We start from the raw sequence: 16,778 nt of genomic DNA on the forward strand, positions 1-16,778 counted from the left end.
GATTAGACAGTTATATAGTTTTTGGAAAGGGAAAGTACCTTTACAAATTTTAGAGTTTTTTTCAAGGATACAACTACTAGGGTAGATAAAGAGGAGCCAGTAGATGTAGTATACTTTGATTTCCAAAAGGCATTTAATAAGGTGTCACACAGAAGGTTAATACACAAGATGGAGCTGGAGCTGGAGGATGGAGGATTGGTTAACTGACAGAAAGCAGCAAGTAAGAATAATCAGAGCAATTTCAAGTTGACAGGTTTTAACATGTGGAGTGGTGCAAGAATCACTGTTAGGGCCTCAGCTATTTGCAACCTATATTATTCACTTGGACAAAGCGTAACATATCCAAGTTTGCTGATAATACAAAGCTAGGTGGAAGAACATAACGAGGCTGCGAAGAAAATCCACAAGTTAAGTAAGTGGCCAACATGATGGCAGATGGAGTATAATGTGGGTAATGTGAGGTGATTCACTTTGGTAGGAAGAATAGAAAAGCAACATTTTTTTAAAGGTGTGGAACTTTTGAACTTTAATGTTCAGAGCGACTTGGGTGTACTCATACGATATCACAACAGTTAGCATGCAGGTATAGCAAACAATTAGGAAGGCAAATGGCATGCTAGCCTTTATTGCAAGGGGACTGGAGTATAAGAATAAGGGAGTCTTGCTGTAATTGTATAAGCTTGGGTGAAACCACACCTGAGGTGCCGTGCTCAGTGTTGGTCTCTATATCTAAGGAAGGATATATTTACCTTGAAGATGTTGCAGAGATGGTTCACTAGATGAGAGGGCTCACTAGATGAGAGGGCTGTCCTATGGTGACAGCGTGAGTAAATTGGGCCTAAACTCTCTGAAGTTTAGAAGAATGAGAGGTGATCTCAATGAAACATACAAGATTCTGAAGGGGCTGACAGAATAGACGCAGAGCTTGTTTCCCCTTGTTAGGGAATCTAGAACAACAGGACACAGGGTAAGGTCGATCATTTCGGATAGAGATAAAGGTTCTGAATCTTTGGAATTCTCTGCACCTGAGGGTCATGGGTGTTCCATCACTGAGGACATTGAAGTCTGAGATAGTCAGTTATTTGGTCTCTAAGGGAATCAAGGGAAATGGGGAGAGAGTGGAAAGTGGAGTTGAGGTGGAAGGTCAGCGGAGCAGCTTAGAGAGGCCATATCATTTACTCATGCTGCTATTTCTTGTGTTATTATGGTAATTCACACCAAGTGAACAACAGGTCAGGCTCAGCTGCAACAGCCTCAGTGCCCACTGTCTAGACTCTCATGAGGAATGGCACAAGGATGAAAGGCCAGAGGGAACAGGCTACCAGCTGGAGATAACTAAAGAAGTATTTAGAAAAATATGTAATGACACACAAAGCCAATCATTCAAAAGGAATCATCTGTTATGAGTCATAGATTGACTACACAACAGAAAATAAAAAAGACATGCATTGTTGGAAAAGACTAAAAACTAACTCCAATCCACGTGACTATCTTTAAATCATCGATGACCATCAACTACCACATTGGAAACAATCACTTTTAGAAAATCAACAACAAATTACTGTGGATTCTGCAAAGCTAAAACAAAAACACAAAATGCTGAAAATAGTCAGTTGTTCTGGCAACATTGGTGGAGAGAGAAAGAGAATTAATTGGCTGGGTTTGATGGTCCTCGCCGGGCATGTTTTCAGCAGGTAAGCATGTAAAACATGTCGGGTGGCTACTCCACAGCCTTCGCGCCCACTCCCCCCCCCATAACATTGGCAGCCCGCCCACCATGTTTAAATGAGAAATTAAAGATCTATTAGGCTTGTTAGGAAGCCTATTGGCCAGGATAATATGCTGCCCACACAATAAAATGGTTGGTGTAGCCAGGTGGGAGGGGAGTGGGCATCTCATTCTTTTCTAGTCTAGATGAAAAGGGGCAGGAAATAAGGGGAGGGGGAGGGTGCTCTGTGTGCCTCAGGGATTATCCCTCTCCTTCCTCACCGTCTGCCCTCCAAAGCCCAGCCCCCCACCTTCTCTGCCCCCTCCCTGGGCTCTCGGATCCCTCCCCACTCTAAAGGCCATGCCTAGCCTATATCCAGACACTATTGTTCTTCTTTGTGCTCTTTCTGCAGTCCGCCCATTACTGAGCTCTGGCATTGCTGCAACTGCTTGAGCTGCCAGCCAACCAGGTTGATTGGCTGGCAGCTCACGAGGGTGGGACTTCTTCCTACTGAGGAACGGAAATCCCACTCAGCTACTTTAGCCTGCCCCCAGCGTGTTATGGCTGCCAGGTGGGCTTCTTTCCAGCATGTCGGCTGCCAGCCAACTTTCCTTCTGGGGCAGGGCCCGTGAAATGCAGAAGTGCCGCCCAATGTTTCAGTTCTGGGCCCTTTCATCAGGTCTGAAGAAAGGTCACAGGCCAGAAACGTTAACTGTTTCTCTCCCCAAAGATGCTGGACCTCCTGAGTATTTCCAGCACTTTCCTTTTTAATTACCTTTAGAAAGGCTTTCCAAAATCATAAAAGTGGAATCGATCCCAATTCGGCTGATCTCTTTTAGAGTATAAATATCGGCAGTCTCTCAATGGGTAGCTTAGTTTGTAAATGCACTGGCTTTAGTAATGACCCTGAGCTACAATGGCCTGAAATACCAAGGGAGCTGACCTTAAATAAGGCAGAGGTGAAGGTGCTAAAATTGTCCTGCGTATGTCTAGGCTTGAGAAAGTAAAGAAATTGGGGGTATATATTTGTATCTACAACTAATTTGCTGTTGTTTCACATTAAACAGCACAATACAAACAGTGTGAACTAATTTCTTCTAAATTAATTGAAAGGAAAATCACTCACCTCCCAAGGCTTTTGTGAAACCCAATGCTAAACAGGTGCATCTAATTCAGGTTGGAATAAATATGTGAAGCTCTCAGTTACAGTATCTCTATCATAATGTTCCTGGATTTAGCTTCTAACTTGTTAATTTTTACCTTCAGTTATTCTATGAGAGGTTACCTTTCATACAAGCTTCACAATATTGGATTCCTAATCACTACACTATGCTATTGGTAGCAGTAAGTTTAAGCTTTTCAATAATCAATAATATATCCACGCATGGTTCCTAGATAATTGGCTGCACATCATTAGTTTAGCACACAATATTGCCTTTTATATTATGCTAGGAAGGCTGGTATCTCCTAGACACTATGCTATGTTAATAATTGTCTTTAAAAGCAATCTGGTTCTTGGTTGAGCCCACATTGACACCAATATGTAGTTGTTGACGTTGCTCCTGATTACAATGCAATGGTTGTCGACAGATTTCACAAGTAAAAGTGACCTAAGACCTGTATCCATATCCACCAGGAAACTTCACAAATATGAAAAAGGTATCATATATGGTCCTTTGAAGTACTCTTATTAAAGATGTACAATAGGATCATATCCAGGTGAAAGTCAATTAAACAGACACAAAGGACCTAAAACCTGAAGCGGAGACATATGAATGAATTCCAAAAATGAATACTTGCGTTCAATAGTTATTTTTAGTCATGAAATGTGTCTAGTAGCTTTTAAATGATGCACATTGTTTCCATTAACTATTTTTAACTCCCAAAGTTGAGCAGCCTTGAGTACCTGAGTATAAAGAGGAATGATTTAATGGCTTGTACCATGCCCAATGATTCTTTTAAAAAAAAGCGGAAAACAATTATAGGGATTTTTCTGCTGAATTTTCTTCCTTTCCAGTAGCTTATCATTCAACACACACATCATGCCTCTCCTGTTGGTCCAACCAAAATATACGATTCACTGACAGTAGATTATGGATGAGAACCCACATCTTATCAATTAATGATGGTCCAATGCACTGTACCACCACAATATCTGGCTCCCTAATAGCATATTTAAAATATAGACCTGAAAAACAGGAAATGGACAGCCCCCTGAAATAATGGGAGTTTAGTTTATCGAGAATAAGGTGGAAAACAGCACTATTCTGTTTTTTGGTGCTTGGCATAAACAAACAAATAAATAGAATCTTAACTTTCCATAAATTTCTTATTATTAAGTTCCCCTGGGTCCTGGATTCAAATCAACCTGCCTCCATTAAGGGTGAAGCAAGTTTAGGGAATTGTAAATCATTTCCTCTCCCTAACAGAAGTTTCTCTCCTTTCCTCCTCAGGTACAATTCCACAGGTATCTCACAGCAGCCCTCCAGTGCTTCAGCCATTCTTTGTGTATGAGCAAGGAAGCAAGTACCTCACAAACACAAGCACAACATTTTATTACAAGGTTAAAAATAAAGTCCATGGCTACAGATATGCAATCAAAATATTCATCTAAAAACCTGCAGGAAAATCACAACAGACTCATTGCTTCCACCTGACCAACCCCCTAACTAATGTCATTCATACTATTAACAGCAAGCTAAAGTACCACCTTGATGCAGTCCGTCTGCATGAAGAAATGTCCTTTCAAGTGTAATTGAGACCAGGCCTTCAACATCAAAATCCAGGTCAACATGAAGTCAGGTGCTTTGTCACCAAATTTGCAGGGGCCCAAATAGGAAACATGACAGCAAATTGTCAGATTAACTGCTCATGTCTGGTTGCAAGATGGTGAAATAAAGTCTCCCACATACTTAAGTTGCTGTCAAAACAGTTTGTTTGCAAGTGCACTGTTACACAGAGCAATGCAGTGCAACCCCGAATATTTCAAAAAGAATCCTAAAGAGTAAAAAAGTGACTTTGTTTGGAGCTAACTAGTGACTCTTGGAATATGATGGGGAAGGAGGGGAACTTTTCCGTTCTTCCATTTCCAGACTACAGCTTTAGATTTTACAGAAAAAGTGACTGACTTTGCTAAATGGTGTTTAAAATGAAAACAAAAGATACAAGCAACTTATGATTCACATCAAATAGGCAAAATCACAACATAAATCTTTGGTCTTTTTGGGGTGGATTAAAAATAAACAATTCAGACATAATATTAAGTTACTGGATGTGGAAGGATATTTCTTTCAGTAGCAAACCAAGCCCTTAGCCTTGGTCTATTAGATTTTCTACAGTCATTCAATGAGATATCGATCTTTATCAAGGGCCAAATACTAAATGTACTTTCCCAATCAGCACATTCTCGTACCGGATCTCGACAGATTATGTGTCTGTCACCAGTAGCCAGAATACAAAGTTATTCCTGAAAGATTCTGTCAATCTTGCTAGTGTCTGATTGGATAAAAGCATTTCACACAGCTAATTGGGCACCTGCCTCCGTGATAAACACTTTTTATTTTCCAGTAGCAGTGCTTTAAACACTTGCATTCAAAAAAATATGTTTGACCAATGAGTGCACTAAAACGAATCAGTACTGCTGCCTTCTGTCAACAATGGATTTGAGGGTGGGAGGAAGAAACAGTTCAATAGATTCACCCGGTCTGAATGAGGTGTCTGTCAGAACCACATCATGCATCAGTTGCTGAGGGTTTCTTTATTCCCATTAATGCATTTGCAAGGTGTACTTATTTTTTGTTCACTCCAGAGCATCACACATAATTTGTGCATTTTAATACAACTCAAAGCAAAAATACATTTATCTCTTCCTCTGGAAAATCAAGCCTTGCTTAAAATCTGAGATGAACAGCCAAAATAAACAATGTAAAAACAATTCTATGGATACCTACCCTCAACAGATTCTGTGTGTTCTATATTGGCCTCATGGATTAGAATACTCTTTTTTAAAAATAATAAAAGTAAAATGTTTCATTGAACCATGTCTCACATAGAACCAGCCCATTCTAAAATCACAAGATTACAAGCATGATTCATTTATTGTTTCGAATGAGACTTGTGAGAGCAATCAAAATGTTCAGTCTAATTCATGAAAAAGGAAGTAAACTAAATATTCAGAAGCATTTGGTCGCAACTGCCCATTTTCAAGTCGAATGTAGACCATGAGAGCAGGTTGTCAAAGTTTTCTGAAAATCAGCAGCAGCAAAAGTCACCAAGCTTCTTAACACTGACAGACCAAATAGCAGCATTTATTTTTCAAAGTTGTGTGTAATGTATGTCATCATGAACAAAAAAAAAATGCTAGTTACTCAATGTCCACAATATATATTAGTACACATAAATCTGGGCCAATAACTGACCTTTGGCCAGGATTTTACGGTCCCACCACGGAATGTCCCCCCCCCCCAACCCCCAACCCCCCCCAACCGCCCCTGCCCCCGACAGATGCAGCGTTCACTTCGAAGGGACCACAATGTCCTGCCGGGCAGGAGGGGCCGTAAAATTCTGGCCATTGTTTTAGAGATAAAAATCCAATCATCAATGACAGGACTCTCTGCTCAAAACCCAATAGTTATGAATATGCTCAGCTAGGTTTTAAGCACAGTTCTTCATGAACAACCTAAAGCAATATATTAAAAATGTACTCAAACTGCTATTAAATAACATGTCACGTGGAAGAGTTCTTTTAAGTGTGGATGTAGGTATCTAATGAATCGAGCATTCACTGGGACACTCCCACTGAACCACAACCAGAACTATGAAGTCTGAAAAGTGCAGCACCCATAATAATAGGTCAGTTCTAAATGTTCCGTATAAGATAGCATCTGAAATAATAACTTCGCAAGATAATTATTGATTACCTGAAGGGAAGCTTCGTTTTAGTAGTTCACAATGGTTTGAAACTGTGATAGCCTAGTTTTCACAGAGGGCTACTCATAAGTGTCAGTTCAACAATGATTTTCAAAATTGTGTATCTCCTGCCAAATTTATTTTCAATGTACAAATTTTAATATGGTCTTTTGTTTCATCATTGCACTTATTTACAACCAAATAGACTTTTAAATGTTTCAAAATTATTCACAGCAGTTAAAGCACGTTGCACAATGGTACTGGGAACAGTAAATGATAAATTATAGTTTATAAGCTGTAAATGAATTACTAAATGCATGGTGAATGTATAACTAGCTACTGAATATATGGAACTTAAAATAAAATAATTTTCTATGATTGGGATATCTTGCTCGCTCTTACTTCTTTTCTGACCCTTTTAATGTGCTCATTTGTCCCTCGTTTTTCAATTCTGAAGTGCCCTGCCCAAAACATTAAACAAATTCTCTCTACATGTACTGTATTTTGTTTTGTTTCAAACTTAAATTATATTCTGTCAATGTTTTAAGACTGGGTTACACAATGTCAAGCAATCTACACCTTACCAAAAGTCAATGAAGGCAAAAAAATGATCTTCTTCTTTTCTATCACCTTTTAAGTATATAAATGAACCTGCAATTCACATCAAGGTAGGCAAAACTTTCTGTATGATTCTTCGATTTTTATGTAACATGATCACTTTCATGAAAGGAAAACGTAGGAGAACGACTACTATCAAAGCATTAACAGGAATTCAAATTTATATCCAATGTAATGTGCAACTAGATCACTACATATTTTCTCATTCTTTTGAAGTAAGTTTGAGAGTAGGTTCAGAAAGTCAAAGTGATTTCCACACAAGCTCACTTTTGCTATTGTACCATAATGAAAAAGTATGCTGCATTAGCCATTTGTGGATGAGTGCATAGCAGAGCCTGTCTTATCATCCATTAATATGAAGGAGACTCCATGGCATATAATTAAAAACAGGTGCATAATTGAGAGTATCCAAATCTTGGTATCATATTTTATGATGCTGCATTGTTTTAGGCACTTGGGTGAAGGCTAGCAAAACACTTACTGATGAATATTAGTTTTATTCATCAAGAAAGGAGAATTAAATACAAACAAAAGAATCTGTGCAATGAAATGTCTTGGTTGATAATTGGGATGGTGGATAATAGGAGTGTAGATAATGGAATTCTGTTGTACTGACTACAAAATCCCTTGCATAATATTGAGCTTCACAATTACAAAATGCCTTATATTTCAACCTTTCACCTGGAAAAAATATGAAATATTTTCAGATGAAACAAATGCACTGGCAGTGTGATTTTCAGCCACTTACCCTGTGAGGACCACCACAAAATCCATCACATTCCAGCCATTTCGAAGGTAAGAACCTTTATGAAAAGCGAATCCAAGAGCAATAATTTTGATGCCAGCTTCAAAGCAAAATATTCCAATGAAATAAGGCTCAGTGTCATCCTGAAAGAGTAATATACACCAATGAGGAAAGTCATCCTAACCTGATGGCAAGAAAATGACAATTTTTTCCAAGTTATTTACCTAACAGGAAGAAATAGATTTGGCGTTTTTTACAGGAGATCTTCCTTTGGGATGTTTATTAGAATATGTTTACATCTAATTACCAACTCTAAATGGTTTCACTGGACAGGTGAAATGTGGAAAACAGCATTCAAATTAACTATAAAAATAATTACACATAACGATAAGTCACCATTAAATAACAATACACCTAGAGTCATGCATGAAACAATATTACAGATGACAATGATAGAAATCAGCACTGTGCAATTAATAAGTCTGACTTTTAACATAAATCACTGAAGATGCAGTACCTGCTTTGCAGCGGAGGCTCAAAGTTATTACAGTCTAAGTCTCACAAATGATTTGACTCCCTGAGTCTCACTGATCAGATTCAATTTTCAATCTGTGTTTAATTAGCTTTCAGTTGGACTAAAAATGAGTGTCACAATTGCTGTTAGTGCCCCATGACCAAGGAGATAAAACAGCCAACGTTCAAGCTTCTGAATACTATCCAGTGACTACTGCTGGAAAGTGCATGTGGGAATGTTGGCTGAACACAGAAACAGGTTTAGCAGTGTTGTCATCCCAGAATGAAATACCTTGCCAAAGCAATGCCTAGGCTTACATACTAAGGATTGCAACCAGGTTAAGGCAGCTAAACCACAGCAAGAATTAGTACTGTCAGGACCAAAGGGTTGAAAATTGAAGCAGGGAAAAGGGAAAGACTAAAGAAAACTTAGAAGTTCGGAGAACATTTCAGACAGCAGCATTTTTTGCACTCAGCATATCATTCTAGTTGGGCTTCTGTTATATCAGTTTTTAAATGTACAATTTTTCCTCAATACGCAATTAACTAAGAATATTCCAATGGATGCTTGTAGTATCACAAAGAGACTATGCTAAACAAGTGCATCTAAGAGCTAATGGGCATTTCTGAATAGAAATTAGAAAGGTGAAGGAAATTAGTTTCAAAAAGTACAACATATTGATAAACAAAACTGAAAACCAGGCTCTCATTTTCCTACAATAGTGACATGTTCTTACTAATATTTATTTGATCTGCCTCTCCATGGTTTTTTTAATGCACTTCTATTCTCTTCTATTGTCACACAACATTCCGTAGTTGAGAAGCTGGCCAGAAAATTTGATAGTCACTCTTTGACAGTGCCTTCATTCAGTTAGCTGATGTGTGTGCATAAGGGTGACCCAGGTGACTTTTCCTTTAACTTCACCATCTGCCTTGTAGGGTTATACTTGACCTATGTCTTTATTCCCTCAGTGGCCCACCCAAAAAAAGGAAACACATTTTGTGAGGAAATATCAGGCATTAACTCATATGCTAACATGCCTACATATCAAAATATTAACCAATGGGCCGACCCTCAGAAATTATTTTAAAGCTGCAATGTCCACAAATGATTCCATTTTAGTGGTGTGTTTACATCACAGCCACATATCTCGGCACCCCCACTGCAGTTACTGGGCCAATGTAACCTGAATCCAGAGTCAGGACCTGCCCTTTCATCACAGCAAAGCAGCATCAGACTCCCTAGGAAGCAAGTCTCACTTTGCATCTCTCAAGTCAAGTCAAGCTTTAAGTGCCTGATTTATACTCAACAAGATTTGCATCAGTCCAAAGCCAAAGCTGATTTGCAATTACACTAAACTTGCACTACCAATATACCCTTAATGTAATACATCATTGAAGGCATCATTTTTGTTTATAACTTGATTTTAATCTCCACTTTTCATCCATTGTTTCATATATGGGGATTAGCAGGAAGAGATCTGGAACTACTTTCAGCACAATTAATTAACTAAAGGAGCTTGAACCATGTTACAGGGTACAATAACATTTTAGGTTGAAGACAGTTATTTCTAAAAAGAAAGGTCACACTTCAAGTTTAATATATGTTGAATGAAAGCGTTAGACGTCCTGAGCTAAAAAATATATAATTATTGGCTACTGCAGCTTTACAAGGCATATTTCATTGTAAATAAAAACAGACAATGCTGAAAATACTCCACAAGTCGGGCTGCAACTGGGAGAGAAAAAGAGAGTTAATGTTTCAGGTTGATAATCTGATGAAAATAACCAAGCCTGCTTGAGAGTTTCTAGCATTTTTTGCTTTTATTTCAGATTTCCAAAATTCCGTAGTATTTTGTTTTTGTTTCATTATAAATAGGTTTCCAGGTGTTTAATAAAGTGATGATCACTATATTTGTTCCAGGGACAGTGCTTAAAGTTTGGACCAGCATCATCGCTTTTTGTGGTAAAAAGATAAGTGTAACTGGGCTGTTACAGTTCTTGCTGATGATTAGCTTTAACCATCATGCCCCCTCTGGTCTGCTTACAAGAAAATTGTAAAATCATGAATTATTCATAAGTTGGTGCTTGCTGCAATTAATTATTTTTTTTTAATTGAAATGCAAATATGTTTTCAGGGTGCTTCACAGACCCTATTAATTGAAGAATGCTGTACTGGTTTAAGGAAGTTGATTTTTAGCTGGACCCTTTTTTTCCTAAATGGCACGATATTGTCAATTGCTCTTTGTAAAATGTGTCACAAGATGTTACATATGTTTTTATTGTGCACTTGCCAGGAATCTCTTAAGAAACAGAGATGTACTCAGAATTTTATAAATAGTAAGTTTCCAAAATGAGTGTTTTGTTATTCAAAAAGCGATTACCTTGATAAGACTATGAAGAAGCCAGAATGGTATGATAGTGCTAAGCATTACAGCCAGTATGATGGGGATGAAGGCACATAGCATTCTCTATCCATCCAGCTGCTGATCCGAGCCATGGAGTGAAACATTGCTAGGACAGAGTCAGATGAGAGTGGCTTTTCTGAACAGCTACAAAAAGTCCCCCTCTAACTAACTATTTCAAACAATGGACACAAACCTGCCATATACCTTTTACCAGAAGTACAAGTCTGAGGCAATCATTGCCTTTCACTAGCAAGTAACTAGTCCTCAATAAAAAAATACAAACTGAAGGAAATACTTCTTCAAACGCTTCATCATCTAGGAATAGCAAATCCATAAACTAAGCTTTGACTTCATTAATTCATTTTGGTATTGTAATCTGTAAGGTAACAGGAATAGATGAAGTACAACATTTATCCTGTGATACCTTCTCCTTGAAATACTAAATATGAATAATAACTTATCAGTTCACTTGGTAATGCCAAATGGCACATGGAAATTGTAACTTACACTTCTCTTTTGAAGTCTTGTTTACAATAGCCAATTAATGAGTAATTTCAGGTGTGCAAAAGTCTGTGCAAGCTCTTTCTTCCAAAGTTAAAATGACAATTCTTTTGAAAACTTCATGATGGATTCAGCACAATCAGTATTTTATTTTTCAATAACAAAAGCTACATTATATTTAATTATCTGGCTATAATCCCCTAGTACTTGTTGTGCTTTTACTATGAAAAAGTAATCAATAAGCCATTTGCTGTGCTCTCATTGAACTACAGTATATGGAGGCGAGTCCACCCAGTTGTGTAGAACAGTATGTCAAAGGACTATAGATCTGGTTGATAGACTCCAATTAGGCAAAGTTAAAAAGAAAACAAATTTCATTTATTTTATAAATCAGTGAGAATGGTTGCTGCTCAAGGCAGCATTCATCAAGAGCTTTTACAATTAGACAAGCTGATGTCTTTACTCATCCCATTTATAGTAGCTATAAAATATAAATCTCCTGATATCTTTGTTCCTGAGTGTGCAAATGATTTGTTAATTGTGCAAAATAATTTCACACCAGGTTTTCCTCCTTTTTACTTATTTCACTGATGTCATTGATTCCTACTGGAGTATATCTCCACAAGGTGGTACCTTGGCCAAATGTCTTTTCTTCATGGTTGAGCTTGACACTAAACAATATAAAGTATTAGACTGTGGGAATGCCAAGGTCAACTATGTTCTTATCTGATGTCTATATATGCGCTTTTTCCAGCAGATGTGACTGGATAAAAATTAGGAGCAGGAATTCTGGATGATCTTGCCACTCTGACCCCAGAACACCAAAGCTAATTGTGGCACTGCTATCACCATTGAGTTTAACTAACAGAGCACATAGTGGGGATTAAATCTGAAACTTTACGGATGGAATGGTTCAGCTGTACACCATCTTTACTAAATGAGTCATTAGGGAGTGAAAGATTTTTTTTAAAGAAATCACTAGTGTTAGACGTTGATTACCAAATTGATTAACTAGTGTAAAAGAAAATGATACTTCACTTGCAATTTGTGTTTTAACAAATGAATTAGATTATAGTTAACGGACAGAAGGATATTTTGATTGGTTCAGAACAAATATAAAACCCTTGAATAAATGTGTCTCCGGCACAGATCTTTAGTTTCTGTCAAATTAACATGATGAAAAATCACAAATACTGGCAATAATTAAATCAAACATTTGCATTTATATGAACTGTAGTTGACCTGCACCTTTCCAGCACTTAGTTACCTTGATCAACACCAACACATGACAAGAACCATAAAAAAACCAAATTGGTGCTTTCTCATTCTTTATTGCCTAATTAAAACACAATTATGTGTCTTAATGATTAATGTGCCATGGGGAGAGAGCCGGGTTAGATCCCATTATGTGGGATAGTTTTCTACATCACATTGCCGACTGTCATGCAGTAATAACAACCTTTTAATTGACAGTGCAGAAATGGAGCTTATTTGAAAACAATATTAAAGGTGGGGTCTAACACTCAGTATAATCAAATCAGAGATTTTAAAAGCCAGTGTAGGATTCTTTGCACATGGCACCAAGGTATCAATTCTTTATTTTCAACAGGAAACCATTTTGCTATTATTTACCATTTGCAAATGATTTGTGTTTTCCATCATGAAACTATTTAACATTGCTTCATAACTGGGTAAAGTCCAGGAAAAAAAGACTTTTCCCACTTGTTGATTACATTTTGAAAGTAGTTTTTTTTTTCTGCTTTTGCAGCCCAGTTCACTATCTTCATGTTATTGCTAGTTCCCTAAGTTATGAATGAATGTTTTGTTTAAGATGTCTTAATGCCTTTTGTGTCTAAATTTTAGGTGGTGTTCCAAATCTTCCTCCTTTTATTTAATTGGATACAAAAGCCAAGTTTCACATTCTTTATATTTTCGTGTATAACTCAGAAAAAGCTCCACCCTTTTCCCTTTTAGAACCACAACTGGACATGTTCTTACATATTTTAAGAATCTGTCCTTATGCGGAGAGAATTGGAGGAAGAAGGGTAAGGAGGAAACTCATTTGGATCACAAACAACAATAGGACCAGTTGGGCCAAATATTCCGTTTCTGTGTTATTTTGCCCAATTCTAGATCATTCTTTGAATTTGTGAAGGAATTGGAAGTGTGGCAAAGTTTATGTAAATCACCTTTCTTCTCTGAGAGGAGAGAGTGTTTAGCGGCAGTTTCGTGGCAGTGTCGCGAAAAAAATGGAACTAGCATAAAGATACTCACCAATCTCTCAGACATGGGCGTTTTATCTCCATCAGGAAGGTGTTGCTCCAAAGCTAAAACAATGCAGTTTGCAATAATGGTCGCTAATATCATGTATTCAAATGGAGTAAATACAGTTAAGGAAATTAGTTTTCATAATCATACTGACTGTTTCTGGCTTCGACTTGTAAAAACACACTCTTTGGGATAATAAATAATTTGGTTCAAACTTGTAATTGTTTTGTACCGTCCAGTAATCTCGGGCAATGGGGAGGTGGACATCTTCAGGGTCAACATATTTCATTCCAGAATAACCTTATGATATTACAAGTATCCTTCCCTTACAATGAGGATCTGAAGTTGAATAGAGGAGATGGTCTTTAATGAAGTTGTGGAAATTTACAAACTGGCCAATAGGACTGCTCGCCTCCGGGTGAAAAAAAAATCACTAGTTGAGCTGAAGTTTGGGGACATTGGAGATGACAGCACCTCCTGGTAGACGAACTACATTTTCCAGAGAAAAGTCGACCACACCGTTAAAGCAAGAAGCTTAACTTCCATTTTAACCCTTTTTCTATAAATAACTGGCCAGTCTTGGGGCCAATCGTAACCAGAGGCATCGATAAAATCTGGTCACTATAATATGTATACCCAGATATACTACAAAGCCTTTCATATACATACACACACTGAAAATAATTGCGTTCATCCTACGTAACAGATGATTCCCTTCGCCGCCTCCCCACAACCTGGGTTTCGCCATCTCCAGCCGGGTCGCCGACTGCGTGGATGCGTGGGCGCATTTCAGCACCCAGGACAGCAGCAACTAACAGTGAACAGCGCCCCCGCGGCAGCGCCCTCCGCCAGAGCACCATTTTCCAGCATATCTTACAAGACACACACAAATCCAGCAACTTTCTCAACAGAGAGCGAGAGAAAAAAAACCCTTACACTGCTGGTGATCTACTGTGTGACAGAGCAGAGTTTCTTTCTTTCGGAAACCGGCTCTTGGCGCGAATACAAGGAAATACTGGGCTCGTTTAAGTTGCACTAGTTAACAAACAGGGTGTGATCAGAGCACTAAAATATTGTGATGATCTGGGCAGATCGTTGCAAATGTTTTGAGGTATTTTGTTAGCGCCACTTTAACATACCGCGACCGGCAAGAAATGTTTTCCTGTCTTACGCAAAATCACTGAGGCGTCCACTTGCGAAAAACATTGATTTTAGTATCTGCCAGTAGAATTTAAAAGGGTCCAGTCTATTGATGGTGGACAATTGATAACGAATTGGTTAATTCCTTTCAATCGTTTTGGGTAGAAGCACATATGAATCTATCACATAACCCACGGATGAGATGGAGTGTGTCTGTGGACGAGACTTACTGCTCTTACATAGAATCAATAGGGACTGTGATTACATATAAATAAAAAAAACAGCCTCCTTTGAGACGCGCAGCATAAACCATTCACGCCCGCACAAGCTATCCATACACACGCCCAGGCAACTGTGGCATTAACCTTTGGCAGGACTGCACCTCACTGCCATTCTGCATCCTTCCGACTCTGGATGTCTTGACTAATATATATATATATATATAAAGGATATGGCCACTCGGTTATTCTTTTGGCATATTTTCGTATGATATTGTCCTCACTAAATATAAAAAGTGATCTGTTGACTGTAAAACAGTTCTGACGGACGGGGATGGGGTTGTAAAGGGCCATAGTCCGGGCTCTTTGGGCCATCGATTTGGAGCCATACATCCCTCTCTGGGCGGCCTGGGGACCTCCCTGGCGGCCCGCACCTCTTCCCCCGCCGCCAGGACCTCCACCTCCATACCGAGCTGACACGTCGTCTCCGAAGCGAGCCATTCTAGAAAAGTAAACCACACGTTAAAATCCCACCTCAGATTAGACACAGAAGGAAGGCGCATCACAAACGCAGAGGTCTCCTAACTCGTGGGTTGCGGGTGGACATCGGATGAGGCAGAAAATGAGCGAGATTATCTCAGTCCGATGTGCAATTTAAGTCTTCTCGTTAATCTAGGCAACACCAAGGCAAATATTCGGTCTCCTCCCCATAACTTCCAGCAGGTTCAACACACATCAATTGAGGCATCAGCCATCACTTCAGAAAGCGAACAGTTGTTAAAAATATATCCGCGTCTCTCTTTATTTGCTCTTTTCGGATATTTTGAAAACAGGAGCCGCGATCAACACACAAGCAGTTGTCAATTTCCAGATGCTGAAAGTAACCAAATTTGCCAATATCAGCCCCTTATAGAAACCTACCCATGTGATTCCTGGAAACCAATCAGCAAAAACACTCCACCTTTATTTCCAAATCATTTTACTCTGGTGGGAGGGGTAGCTTCGCTTCTTTCTTGATCTTCAAAAAGATGAACAAAATCAGGAAATGCTCACTGGCATCTGCTGCCAACGCTGGAGTGGGCACTCAAGCCTGAAGCGAGCTTGCTGACGGGAGATGTGCCCGAGAAACCCGCTGTCAATTACAACAGGAACAAAGCAACCCCAACAAAGACAGGCGTGTCCGGCGTGCACACGCACCGTGCACTCAGAGCAGCGGGCACACCTTCACCGTGCTCGCCGCCAGCGCAGTCGCATGAAACTTCTGCACAATCTCTCTCTAATTCAAACTTCATTCGCCCTAAAAGACCACCCGAGAGGGTTCCTGCCGCGTGCCCCTCCAACCTCAAAAGGCCAAGATGCGATCTCTGCAGTCCTCTATGTTACAAGTAAAATGTTGTCCCTTCCAATTATTTTCACAGGAATGTTGCAATTCAAATCATCACTGTAAATTACCTCAAACGGAGCTATTCCCGTTTTATTAAAAACCAATAGGTTTTGAAGTAACAGGTGAACCAGTGTTGGCCACTAAGCGCAAGCTCGCCCTGCTTCCCTCCTGGTTTAAACTCAACGGAGGCAACTAATGAAAGGGCTGAGAGATACAAACGCCCATTTTATCTCCATGTGAACTGGAGTTCTTTATGGTGAAAGACTGTGGGACGAAATCTAACTGGAAGAATTGTTCTCAAAATGACTGTCCAAAAGCAATTTAATCTCAGCAAATTCAAATATGTATTTAAAAAGAGATATTGAAT

At 38.9% G+C, this 16,778-nt stretch overlaps 1 protein-coding gene across 2 annotated transcripts in view; it reads right to left on the reverse strand.

Moving 5' to 3' along the window:
* The window catches only part of LOC121280818 (probable voltage-dependent N-type calcium channel subunit alpha-1B), a 432,340-nt gene that overhangs the window by 361,003 nt on the left and 54,559 nt on the right, over positions 1-16,778 (reverse strand). For both annotated transcript variants that reach the window (XM_041193082.1, XM_041193081.1), the window contains exons 3-5: positions 15,263-15,529; positions 13,676-13,781; positions 7,983-8,122 (exon numbers count right to left, since the gene is read on the reverse strand). In XM_041193082.1, the coding sequence (XP_041049016.1) occupies positions 7,983-8,122; positions 13,676-13,781; positions 15,263-15,529 (513 nt within the window). The remainder of the gene's footprint in view (positions 1-7,982; positions 8,123-13,675; positions 13,782-15,262; positions 15,530-16,778) is intronic.

The sequence above is a fragment of the Carcharodon carcharias genome, chromosome 8 (genome assembly GCF_017639515.1).
Source record: "Carcharodon carcharias isolate sCarCar2 chromosome 8, sCarCar2.pri, whole genome shotgun sequence".
Taxonomy (NCBI): Eukaryota; Metazoa; Chordata; class Chondrichthyes; order Lamniformes; family Lamnidae; genus Carcharodon; species Carcharodon carcharias.